The sequence below is a fragment of the Garra rufa genome, chromosome 23 (genome assembly GCF_049309525.1).
Source record: "Garra rufa chromosome 23, GarRuf1.0, whole genome shotgun sequence".
NCBI classification, from domain to species: Eukaryota; Metazoa; Chordata; class Actinopteri; order Cypriniformes; family Cyprinidae; genus Garra; species Garra rufa.
Window position 1 is genome coordinate 27,174,390 of NC_133383.1, and position 16,322 is coordinate 27,190,711.

General features: G+C 43.0%; 1 protein-coding gene across 1 annotated transcript; it reads right to left on the reverse strand.

Moving 5' to 3' along the window:
* Window positions 1–318: 318 nt before the first annotated feature.
* LOC141299540 (meprin A subunit beta-like) lies at window positions 319–10,919 on the reverse strand (the record flags this gene model as incomplete). The annotated part of the gene is made up of 12 exons (XM_073829910.1): window positions 319–496; window positions 582–767; window positions 913–1,380; window positions 1,456–1,671; window positions 2,606–2,758; window positions 2,943–3,161; window positions 3,299–3,477; window positions 5,857–5,974; window positions 6,944–7,022; window positions 7,206–7,249; window positions 7,335–7,394; window positions 10,895–10,919. Coding segments are annotated over 12 exons (1,815 nt in total), but the record flags the coding sequence as incomplete, so codon positions are not given.
* Between the last annotated feature and the right edge of the window lie 5,403 nt (window positions 10,920–16,322).

Below are 16,322 nucleotides of genomic sequence, written 5' to 3' on the forward strand. Positions count from 1 at the left end.
CCCTCCCCCCACTTCGGGCCCTGAAAATTTAGTCCCCCTTTTCACCCAACTACGATGCCCCTGACAGTAATAATGCTTTAAAAACTACAGAAATTTGTTACAGTGTAGGCTGACATCAGTCAGGACAGGTACAACAGAGTCATCTTACTGCTAATACTTTATTTAATGCATTTATTCATTTAGCAGATGCTTACAAATGAGGAAAGAAGCAGTTCATCTTAAGTAGGCAATAAACACAAGAATTGCTAGCAATCTAGTAATACAATTTTATCAGCTGTTTCTTTTTTTTTTCTTTTTTTTGGTTTTTGGACTGGAAAATTTTTTAAAGGCAAGATATAATTCAGTAGCTTCAGCTCAGTAAAGAAGACAATCTGGCAAATTCTGGAGAGATTTTTTTCTCTCTCTCGGTTGAGGCTTCATGACGTATACTACATGATGTCATGGGGATCTTCTCTCCAAGACTCTCTGGTTTGACACTCCAAAAGTCCAGTCACATCTATTCATGAAGTGAAAAGTTAAAACTTTGGTCACATTTCATAGGAATTTCTCTAATATGGAATAAAAACATGCTGCTCACAAACCTTCAAGGGAAAAGAGGAAGATGACATCGTCTCCTTTGATGAAGCTTCGACTCTTCAGACGATCATGCGTGATGTAACTGCTAGTACCGTAACCCGGCCCCCGGTAGTATGAACTGCCATCTGTGTCAGTGACTAGACTGCCTACTTTTCGTGGGTTGTCCCAGAAATACTCAACTGTACCCATGACTGCACAAAGAGAGAAGATACTGTTTATAAAACATCTTTTATTGACTTTTATCTCTAAATAGTCTGTAACCAAATATCTGTACTTAGCACATAAGCATTAATGGTTCAAAATGGCTCGCAAAATATCTATAACTTTTTGTCTTACAGTCAGTAGAGATCATGGTTGGATCTGTAGTGACCATCTTAAGGTTGTTCATGCGGTGTTGGATGTCTGGATTCTGGTCCATCAGCTCCATGGATGCCTGTCGCCATGGACATGGCCATTGGAGTTTGTCATCATTGGGTCCAGAAGTCAAGTGGAGGTAGATTGCCATTTCACCTGGGCTGTCTGTTTCACCATTAATGTACAAACCAATCTGAAATGAGTAACCGTCTGGGGACAGGAAGCGGGGGCTGTAGGTTTCGGAACCGGCAGGGGTTTTAGCAAGAATACTGGTAAAATTACGGATACGCCAAGTGTGTTGAGGACACTGTGTCTCTGAGAGGTTGATGTCATCCAGAGACAAACCACCCTTTGATACGTCTCTTCCTTTAACTCCTTGAAACACCACTCTGAATTTGTCAGAGACATTTAATGTAACATGGTATAGTTCCCAAGAGCCTTTGTGTCCACCTAAACAGTGCAAGAATAAGTTACCCATAGCCTAAGGAATTATCTATCAGTGTTTTAAACATCAGGATTTATTACCTCTGATCTTCTTAATGAGTCTCGGGGCTCCTTTGGGGTTTTCAGCGGTGTATTCGCGCACCCAGATGTTTAGCCGATCATCTGCACCCCCACTGTTATAGTGATAGAACTGCAGGCATTGGGAGCGTCTTTTGGGGTAAAAGAGGCGACTTTTCAGGTAAGCCTTGTCACCTTGCTCACCTGTGGCTGTGCTGAAATGCATGAAGAACCCAACCCCTGTAAAATTATAAACTTTATTAGATAAAAGGCTATTAAGCCAGTCTTCTCACTTTCACTTTGGATCTAATAATGGAGTTTAAAGATAATTTTGTATATATTATAAAAATCCTTGACAAAAAATTACCAGACAAGGTCAAAGAATATTTCCTTATAGTATCAGTAAAATGTGTTTATCTTGAAGATCAAAATGCACACAGTAAAAGTTCGAAGAACACCATACTTTCCCATGAGGCCATAGAAGAACATTTGTAAATGGCATTGAAGCGACAGTGACAGGAGTCTGGATTTTGAATGCATCACAACCAAACATATTTGCGTTTGTATGGATTTTGGGCCAATGAGAATTTCACAATGGGTGGGGCTTCTGAGCATGATGGAAACAACTGCGAAATTCTCTTAAATCACTTGCATGAAGTTTTATTGCTAGTGAGCATGTAAATTAATGCAAAACTGGTTGTGTTGGGTTGAATTCTGCTTTTGTGGTTAGGGGTGTTCTAGTCTCGCATAGCGAGCCAGACCTTCAGACTGACGGCAGAAGGTCTGGGAACATTGGCCGCTTTGATGGCAAAGGCAAACCCTAGAGGCCAAATGACTGACAGGTAAATCAAACAATCATGTTTCATTTTGTGCTGCGTTGTGTTTAGGGGCGTTGAAATGTTGCGAAAATAACAGACCGGCGTGTAAAACTGTGGTTGATACTGATAAGTGCTCGTCATCACAGTTGTAAACACGACGGCTTTCTTCTTTCGTGAGGGGTATTTTGTTTCCATGAGGAACATTAAAGAACGAGACACACATGTCTACTGGAAATCCTGTATAATTTAATTTCGAAACTCCTGAAGTTTTTCAGCTAAGTGTGCCTTACGCATCAGACGTTTAGCCCACGTTCTGTGGGCGTGATGTCCGAGGCTGAGACTAGGGGTGTTCATACCTTGACATCGACCCAGGTTGGTGTAGTCTGTCTGTGGACCACCTTTTACTCTTTGTACTCGAGCCCACTTGGCATTTCCTTGATCACCCTGGATCATACCACAGATATTCGGTTTCTCAAAGTGGCAAGAGTCCAGAAAAGTTGAGGCTGTAGCTGGAAGAATTATGAAAAATGTTTAGGACGCATGTGTGAAATTAGTGAGAGAAGCCAAGTAGTTGAGCAAGCAGTCTTTATCTTATCAGTCAGAATAATGTCAATACATTTATAAATAATAATGGTGGATTATAGAGTCAAGTTCAACCAGTCTTCCACAGAGAGTGCTTTATTATAAACTTACTACAATTGTACAGCCGATTCAGCTTAAGCAAATCACTGTCACTAAACTCCATGCTTTGACCAATCACATCCAAGAATTCTGGTATCTTGGTAACGATGGTTGGCTCATTGGCTTTGCTGAAGGCCATCTTACTGTAGTGCATGACTGAACTGTAATCATAGGGCACACCGAGAGGGCTTGACACTGTTTCATTTTCTAAAATGAAGTTTTCCTCTTCACCTTAGTGAGAAACAAACCGCAAAACAGTTAATGAACAAATGAGTTTGCATTTAACATTATTATATACTGCATATGTAGAAAGATGTTAGGAGTTTGGCAAGACAGAATAATGTTATTATTGATTATTCAAAAATTACCCTCTTCAATCTGGTCCCACACTATGGTGACATAGTCATCTCTGTCAGATCTGGACTGTTCGTGCCAAAACCCCAGCGCATGCAGAAACTCATGCTCCACAGTTCCTAAATCGTCACAGTCTTCACCAATTGACAACTCCTGTTTCCCCATGTGTTCATTCCCTACATATGAGTAACAGCTGATGGAACAGAAAAACATCACCTTTCATTACCCTGAAATTCAGCTGCAGCTTTCAATCTTTAAAATGACTCGGGACCATCGAGTTGACTGTGCATGTTCAACATCCTATTGGTTCTTTACAGGAAACAGCTACTGCTAAGTCCCGAGACCATAGGGTGTCCCATTCGACATTTTAGCATTCAGATGCGTGCTCGTGACCGACCCCTTTGCGGCCGCTATGTTCCCTTGAGGTCTACAGCAGACTTCTACATGATCATTTCAGCCGCATTACAGTAAGGGAAAAATTATTTGATCAACTGCTAATTGTGTATGTTTGTCAGAATAACAAAAAATCCAGAAAAACTCATTTCAAAAAAGTTACACATTGATTTGCATTTTAATGAGTGAAATAAGTATTTCAATCACAGTGGTCAGACATTTCTTGTAGTAGGCAACTAGGTTTGCACACTTCTTGGGAGGGATTTTGTGCCATTCTTCTTTGCAGATCCTTTTAGTCATTAAGGTGTCAAGGCTGACGTTTGGCAACTCGATCCTTCAGCTTCCTCCACAGATTTTCGATAGGATTAAGGTCTGGAGACTGGCAAGGTCACTCTAGGATCTTAATTTGCTACTTCTTGAGCCACTCCTTTGTTGCAGTGGCCATGCGTTTTGGGTCAATGTTATGCTGGAATATCCATCCACGACTCATTTTTAATGCCCCGGTTGAGGGAAGGAGGTTCTCACCAAAGATTTGACGGTACATGGCCCTGTCCATTGTCCCTTTGATGCACTGAAGTTGTCCTGTCCCTTTAGCAGAAAATCACCTCCAAAGCATAATGTTTCCACCTCCATGTTTGACGGTGGGGACGGTGTTCTTGGGGTCATAGGCAGCATTCCTCCTCCTCCCAACAAGGTGAGTTGAGTTGATGCCAAAGAGCTCGATTTTGATCTCATCTGACCACAACACTTTCACCCTGTTCTCCTCTGAATCATTCAGATGTTCATTGACAAACTTCAGACGGGCCTGTACATGTACTTTCTTGAGCAGGGGGACCTTGCGGGTGCTGCAGGATTTCAGTCCTTTACGGCGTAGTGTATTACCAATTGTTTTCTTGTTGACTATGGTCCCAGTTGCCTTGAGATCATTGACAAGGTCCTTTCTTTGTAGTTCTGAGCTGATTCCTCACCATTCTCATGATCATTGAAGCTCCAGACTGAGGGAGATTGACAGTTATTTTATGTGTCTTCCATTTGCGAATAATCCCCGTAACTGTTGTCACCTTTTTACCAAGCTGCGTGGTGATGGTCTTATAGCCCATTCCAGCCTTGTGTAGGTCTACAATCTTGTCTCTGACATCCTTGGACAGCTCTTTGGTCTTGGCCATAGTGGAGAGTTTGGAATCTGATTGATTAATTGCTTCTGTGGACATTTTTTTTTAAATTCAGGTAACAAACATCTTGTTGCCCGTATAAAAGATACCTAGGAGCCAAAAATCTTGTTGATTGATAGGGGATCAAATACTTATTTCAGTCATTAAAATGCAAATAAATTTTTAACTTTTTTTAAATGTCATTTTTCTAGAGTTTTTTGGTTGTTGTTATTCTGTCAAAATACACACTGTTAAAATAAACCTATTATTAAAATTATAGACTGATCATTTCTTTGTCAGTGGAAAAGACACAAAATCAACAGGGGATAATTTTTTTTCCTCACTGTACATCACAAAAGTATGGACCGCAAGGGCTTAGGGTGCGATTTGTGACAGGGTGCATACCAGAAGGAGAAATGATTAGTTCACCTCTGGAGTCTTCACCTCTGAATTGTTCAACATGACAGCAGTATTGAATACTGAAATAAGTTAATAATTGCCAACCTTCCTTACAAACACGTTTATAAACGCGTTTCTGGTCTCAAATTGATCAGTAAAATGATCCAATCTTCCCATCACTAGTAGTGAGCTCTGTGGCAGACTTCTACCTGACAGTCAATGCGGCATTTTATCATGAAAGTGTGCACTGTGTGTCATATAGACATGTCTATGAGTGGGCGGGACGCTTTGGATTCTAGAGAGCATTTGATTGGACAGAAAGTTTGGTGAGAAGCTGAAGTGCAGGATGATGTCATCAAAATCGTTGATTTATATTGGTGGAAGTTAGAGACTGTAAGTTTTGAATGCTTTTATCTTCTAAATGCGAATTCTGTCATTGTCTTGGAGCACACTAGCTTAAAATTAACTTGAAGGCTAACATATTCAATTTCGATTTCATGGGAATCTAAAACTAGGATAAAAAAGGAAAAACTTTAAATAAAAAAGTGACAAATGTGAATAGAATTTTGATTATTACGCTATGTGCGAAGATGAGTTTAAATGTGTGTAATGTTTTAAAGTTTTCTCACCCGTCGCCTTTAAATATGAAAATGAAGTTTGGCTCACTATGCCAGGGTTTGAAGTCAATACAGGTCTTGAGTCTGAATTGTTCAAAGGCTTTCAGTATCACACCTTTGGCATTGATTTCTATCAACAACAAAAAAAGAAAAGGAAAAAGAGCAAGTAAAACAGAAGGGCAGTTAGTGAGCAATTTGAAGAAATTATTAAAGGAGAACTCCGGTGTGATATTGACCTAAAGTGTATTGAATCATGATACCGAGTGTGAACGTACCTTGCATATTTCATCTCGGTTTGTGTCCAGCTGTCCGAAATCTGGGGTCAGTTAGCCGATGCTCACAACAGGCTGTCTATGAGAGTGAATAGGGCATCGGAAAAGCCATGTAAATAAATCACTGTTTTACGCCATTTACGAGGCACAAAGTAGCTCCACACTTCATCGGTAGACTTCCTAGGGCCCTGACATTTAAAACGAGACATTGAGAACTCAGAAAAAGCACCGGTAGTTTATTTACAAGAAGATTTATACAGACATCTTCCACCAGGAACAGAGCGGTCGCCGCCATCTTAAATGTAGTCACGATAAGTCGAGTGTCGAGCACGAAGGAAACTACAACCTGATACGTTGATAACCTAATAAATTCATTGGTGCTCGACACTCGATTTATCGTGACTAAGTTCAGGATGGCGGCGATCGGATTTTCTTTCCCAGGTACTGTCTGAATAAATCTTCTTGTAAATAAACTACTGGTGCTTTTTCTGAGTTCTCAATGTCTCGTTTTAAATGTCAGGGCCCTAGGAAGTCTACCGATGAAGTGTGGAGCTACTTTGTGCCTCGTAAATGGCGTAAAACAGTGATTTATTTACATGGCTTTTCCGATGCCCTGTTCACTCTCATAGACAGCCTGTTGTGAGCATCGGCTAACTGACCCCAGATTTCGGACAGCTGGACACAAACCGAGATGAAATATGCAAGGTACGTTCACACTCGGTATCATGATTCAATACACTTTAGGTCAATATCACACCGGAGTTCTCCTTTAAGTTGGAATTAGAATGTCAGATACAGATCAAAGCTGTTATTATATATTCACAGACCAAGGCTGCAGTCAAAGAAGTACGGCACAGTGGTTGGCCAACGATACTCTTCACCCAGAATTGTGTTTCTGAGTCCTCCCTGTTAAATATGGATTTATTTTATTTAACAAAGTTGTATTATTTTGATGTTTAGTGCTTGAAACTTTACTCATCATTAGTTTGACCTTTTTTTTAATTATTTTTCAGGCCCAGAGATTCAGGCCCTATTTTGTACTCTATTTGTGAAATGTGGCATAAGAATTTGCTCAAAGAAAACACTGACCTCCTGTATCAGAACATCTCCTTCCACCAGGTGAAGTCCTGCCGCTGTTGAACAAGACAGCAGTTAATGTAAAAATGTTACAGAAATTATGCTACAGATTTAAACTATGATATTAATGTTTCCACAAACCTTTATTTATATAAAATATATCCCTGTCTTTTCCATCATTCACATCAAGCTTTGTATTCCCTACAAAAATGAATTAATTAATTAATTTAAAAAAAGTCAAATTCAGAGCATAATATATAAAATAATTTAAAACGTCTCAGGTTAAGTATGTAACCGTGGTTCCCTGAGATAGGGAATGAGACACCACGTCCTCTAGGGGTCGCTATGGGGAGCACCATCAGTGTCTGAAGAATACATACAAAAACAACAATGAAATTGGCCAGCGATAGCTTATGAAGTCACTTTCGGTGTGACTCGTCACCACCAGTGCATCACTACAGGCGCGACCACAACATTCGCTTCTTCGTCTGAAGCTTACGTGCCCTAGAGGATGTGGTGTCTCGTTCCCTATCTCAGGGAACCATGGTTACATACGTAACCTGAGATGTTCCCTCTCGAGGGAACTTAAACCGCATCCTCTAGGGGTCGCTATGGGGAATGGATATACCCATGCTGCATGCTATTAGAGTGAGCACTGAGTACCAACTTCCTTAAGTTAAGGAAATTGCCCCTGGGACATTAGTCAGTGACGTTATCCCCCTCGGCCAAAGGCCAGAGCTGTTACCCACTTACCTGCGTAGGGTCAGAAGGCTGGTCCCAGGGTAGAGCTCAAGGCTTAGAATCAAGGAGACTCTTTCAGGGGGATACGGCTAAGTACCTAGGATAACCTAGACCTGCATGTCATGTAGGAGCTACCACTAGCTCTGAATGGGTCTGTTCCCTCAGGAACCGACTCACAGAACAAGGGAAGCAGTTCCTGTGGACTAAGTCTAGCGCGTTACCCATACCATACAGGATTTTTAAAAAAAAGTGCACAAAGACTTGGTGCGCACTTACCACCTATGTGGATTTTAGAAAAGTGTTCAGAACTTGGTGCACACTTACCACTCTTGTGGATTTTAGAAAGTGCCCAGAGACTAGCATGCGCTGTTACCATAACATGGATTTAAGAAAGGTGTGCCAGAGAGGTCACACTTGACAGGGCTCCAGATGCTTGTCACATGATGGGCAATACTAGGGGTCAACCCTCACTGTGAGGGGAGCAATCCTACATGAAGCAAGACTTGACCATCTTTCCAATAGTGGATATAGAGGACAGGCCCCTAACCCTGAGAGACAGGGAGGAACACCTGACCCGCCAAGAGGTGGCATTCTATAAGTGACCTTTCCGCAGAAAGGGAGCATGCCATTATCCACGAAGCCTGGAAAGTGGGAATCAACCTGGACATCAGAACAGACAGGCTCTTAACCTGAGAGACAGGGAGGAAACCGGACCCACCAGGGGGTGGCGCTTTAAGGGGACCCTTCCGCAGGAAGGGGGACATGCCATCATCCACGAGGCTTGTGAAGTGGAAATCAACCTGGACATCAGAAAGGACATGCTCCTAACCCTGAGGGACAGGGAGGAAAACCTGACCCACCAGGGGGTGGCGCTCTAAGGGACCCTTCCGCAGAGAGGGGAGCATGCCACGCCCTACCCACGAGGCTTGTGAAGTGAGAATCAAGGACAGGCTCATAACCCTGAGAGACAGGGAGGAACACCTGACCTGCCAGGATGTGGCGCTCTTTGATGGACCCTTCCCCAGAGAGGGGAGCATGCTACGCCCTATCCATCAACCCTTTACTCACAAAGCTGCATAGAAACAGCAACTTCCCCTGCCATCAGGCTGAAGGGGGGGGGGGTACTTCCAAGGGGATTAGCCTTAACCAACCCTAAGTGGACTATGCTTCTGCCTCAAAGAAGCATAGGCTCCGCTCTGGCAAAACCCACAGAATCTGCAACAGCAAGAAGCCTAAGAAATGTTAATCGTCAGAGTCTAAACTCAAGAGGGTTTCGCAAAACCCTTCACTAAGAAGCCCACTCCGTAGAGGGGTGATACTAGTCCACTTAGAGAGGGCTGGAAGCTAGGAAGGGAGACCCTCAGGGCGGGATTCTCAATAAGGAGGTCCTGTAAGGTCAGAGAGTCCAGCAAAAATGCCCAGGGGCATGCCTGTGAAGACTTCCGGAAGCATACCTGGAAGAAGGACTACGAGTCCTAAGTTACCAGCTGTAACTGGTGGGGGACCTGGAGGCCAGGAGGTTCCACAGGGACCTAAGCAGGCGGAGGCAGATCCAAGGAAGACGAGCGCAGCCAAGACCGTAGTAGGTAGACTAGAGGGGGGGGGGGGGGGGGGCACACCGAGGACCTAAAGACATAAGTAAACAGGTCCCAAATAACAGCCAGTAGCTAGTTACAAAGTATATGGATCATACTCACTTAGATATATGAGGTCAGGGTATTAAGATTGGGTGGATTCCCAAAAAACCCTGGAAAGAGGACTGTAGCCCTAGATGTAGTGCTGTAGTGGGGACCTGAAAACCAAGAGTGGCCCTGATGTCTAGGTAGATGTCAATGACAGGTCCAAAAGACGAGAAGGCCACGCTGTAGTCGAATACCAGAGCGGGTGCTCCAAGAGGACCTGCCTAAGGGCAAGAAAAACACAACAGACGGGTCCCAGAGATACAGCAAAACAAGCTGAACACAAAGTAACATGGTAACATGGTCACCCATTCCGTGGCACCATAGTGGGCCATCTGTTTATAACCCTAGCAGGGGAGATAGCACTGTCTAGGCAGGGGCTCAGGGAGACCGCTGCTTAAAACCCAAGGAAGGGGAGCAGTCACTCAGCTTATCACATAGACATCCTCAGATATCTGTGTGTGTAGGAAGGACTACCAGAAGTGAAACTAACCAGAAGCACCCAGACCACAAAAAGTAGGAGGGAGGTGAAAATTAACACACAGCTAGCCTCAGATAGCTGCAGTTAAATAAGTCCATCCCGCCATAACTATGGCTGAACTATCAAGCAAGAATGGAGCCGCTGCCGGCGCGAATGCGTTGTTAATACCGTGAGAGGTGAACACACTCATGCAAAATTGGGAAAACAGTAAAGGCTCACCTCCCTCCTTTGCGAATGCATCGTGATGAGCACATCAGTTCCCTTGAGAGCTGGACACATTGCCATTCACCACACACACAAAGTTTGTGAAAACGGTATGAGTAGCGTGCCTCTTCCAAGAAACAAGCAATGAATGCAACGAGCGTGCCTTTTTTTACAAGAAACAAGGATTTAATGCAATGATCGCAAACTCAATTCCCTGCTCAACAAACTCCCTTGGGAGCTGAAAGTGCATGCCCTTCACCACACACGTCACACGCGAGCTGTTATTTCAAAACCTCAGATGAGTTTTAGAACATGCACTCAGACAAAAAGTCAGTGAAGACAAAGAAGAGAATGTTGTGTTCTGTGGTCGCACCGGTGGTGACGCACTGGTGGTGACGAGTCGCACTAGAAGAGGCATCATAAGCTGTCGCCGGCCAATTTTATTGTCGTTTTTGTATATATTCTTCAGACACGAGTCACGTTCCCCATAGCGACCCCTAGAGGACGCAGTTCGATTTCCCTTGAGAGGGAAACAGTTGTGATTATTGAATATGCTGTTATTTTTAAATATATAAGTGCTGATTGTTATGACTCACCTGTGCGTGAAGATATTGGCTTTGAAAGAAAACATTTGAGTGGTAAGTTTTAAAAATGTCCATTTACAGTGCAAGCTTTGTATATTGTATAACCTGATATTATAAAATACCCACAAACTATATAATAAAACATGTATCATTACATTATAATAGTTTTGCATAATCACAAAAGCATTGCTTCTATGACATCTGAATTCTACACTCACCAAACACAGCGCTGTGGTGCACATGCACAGAATCAGCAATGTATGGAGAGACTCCATGATCACTTCACTCTGAGCCGTTCTCCACTGTTCTCTTCAGAACATCAGCGCATTGTGCATTAACCAGTTTATAGAACAAAAAAGTTTAGTCTGCAATGATACAAGCTTGTATCCGATTGTTTATGATTTATAATGATAAACTTAATATTATTAGACATGATAGAAGTAATTATTAAATATGATCTGGCTAAGAGTTAGAAGGAGTTTAAAGGAACAGTTCACCCAAATTGAAAATTTGCTGAAGATGTACTCACCCTTTCTATAGAAAAATGTTTCCAACTATTATTGTGAGGCAATAACTCGTAGAATAGGAAAAACAGGATTTATTCTTGCAAGAAGGTCAGAAAGTCATACAGAGCATCTGCAGACGGTGTGACAAAGAGGAGCTCTTTGACTGAGTATTTATATCCTAATCAAACCAGGATGTTTCCATATCATCCAATCATAATGCATACTCAACAAATGTTTCCTTTTAGAGTATCTGTCTATTTCCCCTCAGTCTAGGGCTGATTACACTGCAAAAAAAAAAAAAAAAAAAAAATGCTTTTCTAGCTTAGATTTTTTGTCTTGTTTCCGGACAAAATATCTAAAAGTTCTTAAATCAAGAAGGATTTTCTAGATGAGTAAAAATAATTCTTGTTTTCATATTAAGTGAGTTTTTGCTTAAAACAAGCAAAATAATTTGCCAATGGGGTAAGCAAAAAAAAATCTTATTTGAAACAGACAAAACAAGATTATTTTGCTTACCCCATTGGCAGATTATTTTGCTTGTTTTAAGCAAAAATGCACTTAATTTTGACTTTTTTTCTGAATACAAGACAATAATTTTTGTCTAGAAAATCCTTCTTGATTTAAGAATTTTTAGATATTTTGGCTGGAAACAAGACAAAAAAATCTAAGCTAGAAAAGCATTTTTTGCAGTGTAAGTATTTAATGCAAAGCATCTTCCTAAAAGACGGAGGATCAGATGAACTGAACCAGTACTAAATTTCAGGGGCTTAGTCATCCGTGATGGAATAGGGTTTAAATCTAGGAAATCATCATTTTTGGGCACCTGCACATACAGTGAGGGGGAAAAAGTATTTGATCCCCTGCTGACTTTGTATGTTTGCCCACTGACATGAAATGTCAGAAGAAATGCTCAGTCTATAGTTTTAATGGTAGGTTTATTTGAACAGTCAGAGAAAGAAATAACATCGTGATGACATTAACTAAGTGTTGTTCCTGAGGCTTGCTATAACTGCAGAGAGAAAAGGGGGCTGGCTAACCACAGAGTGCAAAGGGGGGTAAGAAAGTGGCTGTTGGTGAGCCCGCAGTGAGGGAGAGGTAAGATGAAGCAGCAAGATATGCTACTAACCACTGACAACTCCAATGAAGAACAACTTGCTGCTTGTTGAAAAAAATATTGAGGTATTGAACTGTTGGAGAGAAAATTCGAACGTAAGGTAGGAATAGGATTAGGTACAATATGAAAATCAGGGCAATGGTTATCTTTCATAGTTGATTCTGGCACTACAAGTTCAGTGATTAGAACAACTGTGACTTTGCTCATTAGCAAAATATTGGCCCCTTAGTGCAGGCCCTGCATGGGCAGCCTTCAGTAGTTCTGCGCTATTAATCTAGAACAATATCTGTTTCACTATTAATACTTTTCAGCTACTATAACTTAAAGGGTAAGTTTACCCAAAAATGAAAATTAGCCCATTATTTACTCACCCTCAAGGCGTCTTAGGTGTATATGACTTCCTTCTTTAAGACGAATGCAGTCGGAGTTATATTAAAATTTTTCTGTCTCCTTCAGGCTTTATAATGGCAATGGGTGGGTGTTTCTCTTCATTCGTTCAAAACAAGTCCAATAAAGTGCCTCCATCCACAATAAAAAGTGCCTCACACGTCTAGAGAAAAGTGATTATTATGTTTTAAATATGGATATTTTTCTTACAACAATGCATCGGTTTACTGCAGGAGGCCTTTATTCACCCCCCGAAGCTTTGTGAGATGCTTTTTATTATGGGTGGATGCACATTATTGGACTTGGTTTGGACTGATGAAGAGAAATACCATTTAAAACTTGAAGGAGCCAGAACAATTTTTAATATAACTTTGATTGCAGTTGTCTGAAAGAAAAAAGTCATATACACCTAGGATACCTTGGGGGTGAGTAAATAATGGGCTAAGTTTCATTTTTGGGTGAATTAACCCTTTAATAAAGATGTTAATTGATGGACTGAAGTTGTTTGGAATACTTGTGGACGTTTTTTATCAGATGTTTGGACCAGAGGTTGCATTATCCGTCATTTTGACAGATTACACTGAGGGTGATCTATTGTAATTTGTAGCTGTAATTCCCACTCCTGTCCAGTTGGTGGCGAGTGCACTCCAATGTAGGAGCAGAGCACTGGACCCAGAACAAAAACGAAACCGCCACAAATCTTTTGCTATGGGTTTGATTATACACAGTCGACTACACAAAAGCTACAACGATCTATCATGCCATATTAAAGAGCGCCAAAACGGTATTTATTGCTTGAATTTCCTAATAAAATCGACTGAATTTGAAATTTGAGACTTTGTTTCATTGCGATTTATTGGATGGGAGGTGCATGTAGGCTACTGTTCATTCATCAACTGAAAACAGCATAGACCAAAAGATCAACTAGGATTTACAAATCGATATTGATTATAAAAATGAGAATATATTAAAATAGCTGTCACAGCTGTGGTTGTCACCAATAACGCCTCTGTGGCCCTCTCTGAACGGACGCAGCGGGAACCATCACCCGAGTATTAGTGCCACCCGGACTCTTTTCTCCCACGTACCTCGGTTAGTTCCGCCTCAGCTGTTGACAATCTGATCATTAGCTTTTCGCCTATATTAGGCGCTGACTATCTCTGTGTCTTTGCGAAGTCTTATCGTTCCATATGGTCGTAATTCTGAGCGTTTTTCCTTGTGTTGGATTTCCCGTGTATGACCCTGGACTGTATATCTCGTTTATGATTCTTGCTACATACCATTGTGACCATTGCCTGAGTATCGAACTGTTTTCTGGATTTCCTACGTTGTTCCTGTTTTCCGGTGATTACTCCTGCTTGTTGACTATTCTCAATAAAGCTTGGCGAATGGATCCGAACGTCTCTGACTCCTCGTTACAGAAGACTTTGCCGCAACAGGATCCAGCGGCTTTAGGCAACGTCGTGTCTGAGGTAACACGGCAAGCCTCTCTGCTTGCAGTTCATCATCAACAACTGGATCGGTTAACTGCCATGACCGAAGAGTTGGTGCGATCAATGCAAACGCTCACCCTGGCTGTGAATCAAACTGCCGCCATGACTAATCCCCCTGCTGCAGCCGCCTCAGCGGTACCCTCCGCTGCCCCGCCCACGACGGCCACCGCACTTCGAATGGCACTTCCGGAGAAATATGACGGTTCCCCAGGCAAGTGCAAAGGTTTTTTGATGCAGTGTGCTATATATTTGAACTCACAGCCTCAAGGTTCGATGTCTGAAGACAGCAAAGTCTCACTTGTTTGCTCTCTGCTCACCGGCAAAGCTTTAAACTGGGCCACGGCTCTCTGGGAGGGGCGCCAAATGACTTTTCCCTCGTATCAACACTTTCTTGCTAAATTCAGAGAGGTGTTTGATCATGCTGAGGACGGCAAGGAGGCAGAGGAGGAGCTTTTGGATCTCCGCCAGGGATCTTCTTCCGCTGCTGATTACTCTCTCATGTTCCGTACCCTAGCAGCCCGGGCGGGCTGGGAGGGGAAACCCCTTAAAGCTATGTATCGCCGGGGTCTCAGAATGGATCTGCAGGCTGAACTCACGTGTCGGGATGAGAAAAAGACTCTGGAGGAATTCATGGACATGGCTATTAAAATGGATCACCTGCTTCGTTCCCGCAGGAGTCGTTGCCCGCGACCTTCCTTCACTCCTCCCCAGACTTCCACTCACACCTCCGAGGAACCCATGCAGGTGGGATTTACTCGCTTAACCGAGGAGGAGCGTGACCGAAGGATGAGAAATCGGCTCTGTCTGTACTGTGGCCAGACCGGACATTTCCGAGCCCAGTGTGCAGCTCGTCCTCCCAGATCCACTAATACTCGGGTAAGCCAGCCTCCCTTATCACCCTCTCTTCTGCTCGATGTGTGTGTTATAATCCAAGGCTGCCATGTCAAGACTAAAGCCTTTATTGATTCTGGGGCGGCAAGCAACTTTGTGGATCAGGATTTTGCTAACCGTCATCGCATGTCTCTCATTCCATGTACTCCTCCAATGGCGGTGGCAGCCCTTGACGGACGACCACTAGGAGCTGGGAAGATTCACCACATCACTGAAGCTGTCACCTTGATCACCAGCTCCTTGCACACTGAGATCATCCAGTTTCACGTCACCCAGTCACCTCACCATTCTATCATCCTCGGCCATCCCTGGCTCGCCCTTCACGACCCTCTGATTTCTTGGAAGGATCAAGACATCTTCCAATGGTCCCAGTCCTGTCAGCAACGTTGTCTCAAAAAACCCCAGAGGAACCATCCTGTCGTCCCTGACACACAACCTGAGACTCAATCACTGGAGGACCTTCCTGAGGTTTACCAAGAGTACCACAGGGCCTTCAGTAAAATCCGGGCCACTCAACTTCCTCCACACCGAGACACGGACTGTGCCATCGAGATCCTACCTGGCGCCACGCTTCCAAGAGGCCGGGTGTACCCCCTATCCCGACCTGAGACCCAGAGCATGCAACAGTACATCGACGAGGAGCTCGCTAAGGGGTTCATTCGTCCCTCCACCTCACCAATGTCTGCTGGGTTCTTCTTTGTGAAGAAAAGGGACGGATCCTTACGTCCATGCATTGATTATCGAGCCCTCAACGAGGTGACCATAAAATACCGCTACCCCCTGCCACTGGTACCCTCTGCTCTGGAACAACTTCGTTCAGCCCGCATCTTCACCAAACTTGACTTAAGGTGCGCATACAACCTCATTCGTATCAAGGCAGGTGACGAGTGGAAGACGGCCTTCTCCACTACGACTGGTCACTACGAGTACTTAGTCATGCCCTTTGGTCTGTCCAACAGTCCCTCTGTCTTTCAGTCCCTAATTAATGACATTTTCCGAGATATGCTCGACAAATTCGTCATTGTCTACATGGACGACATCTTGGTTTA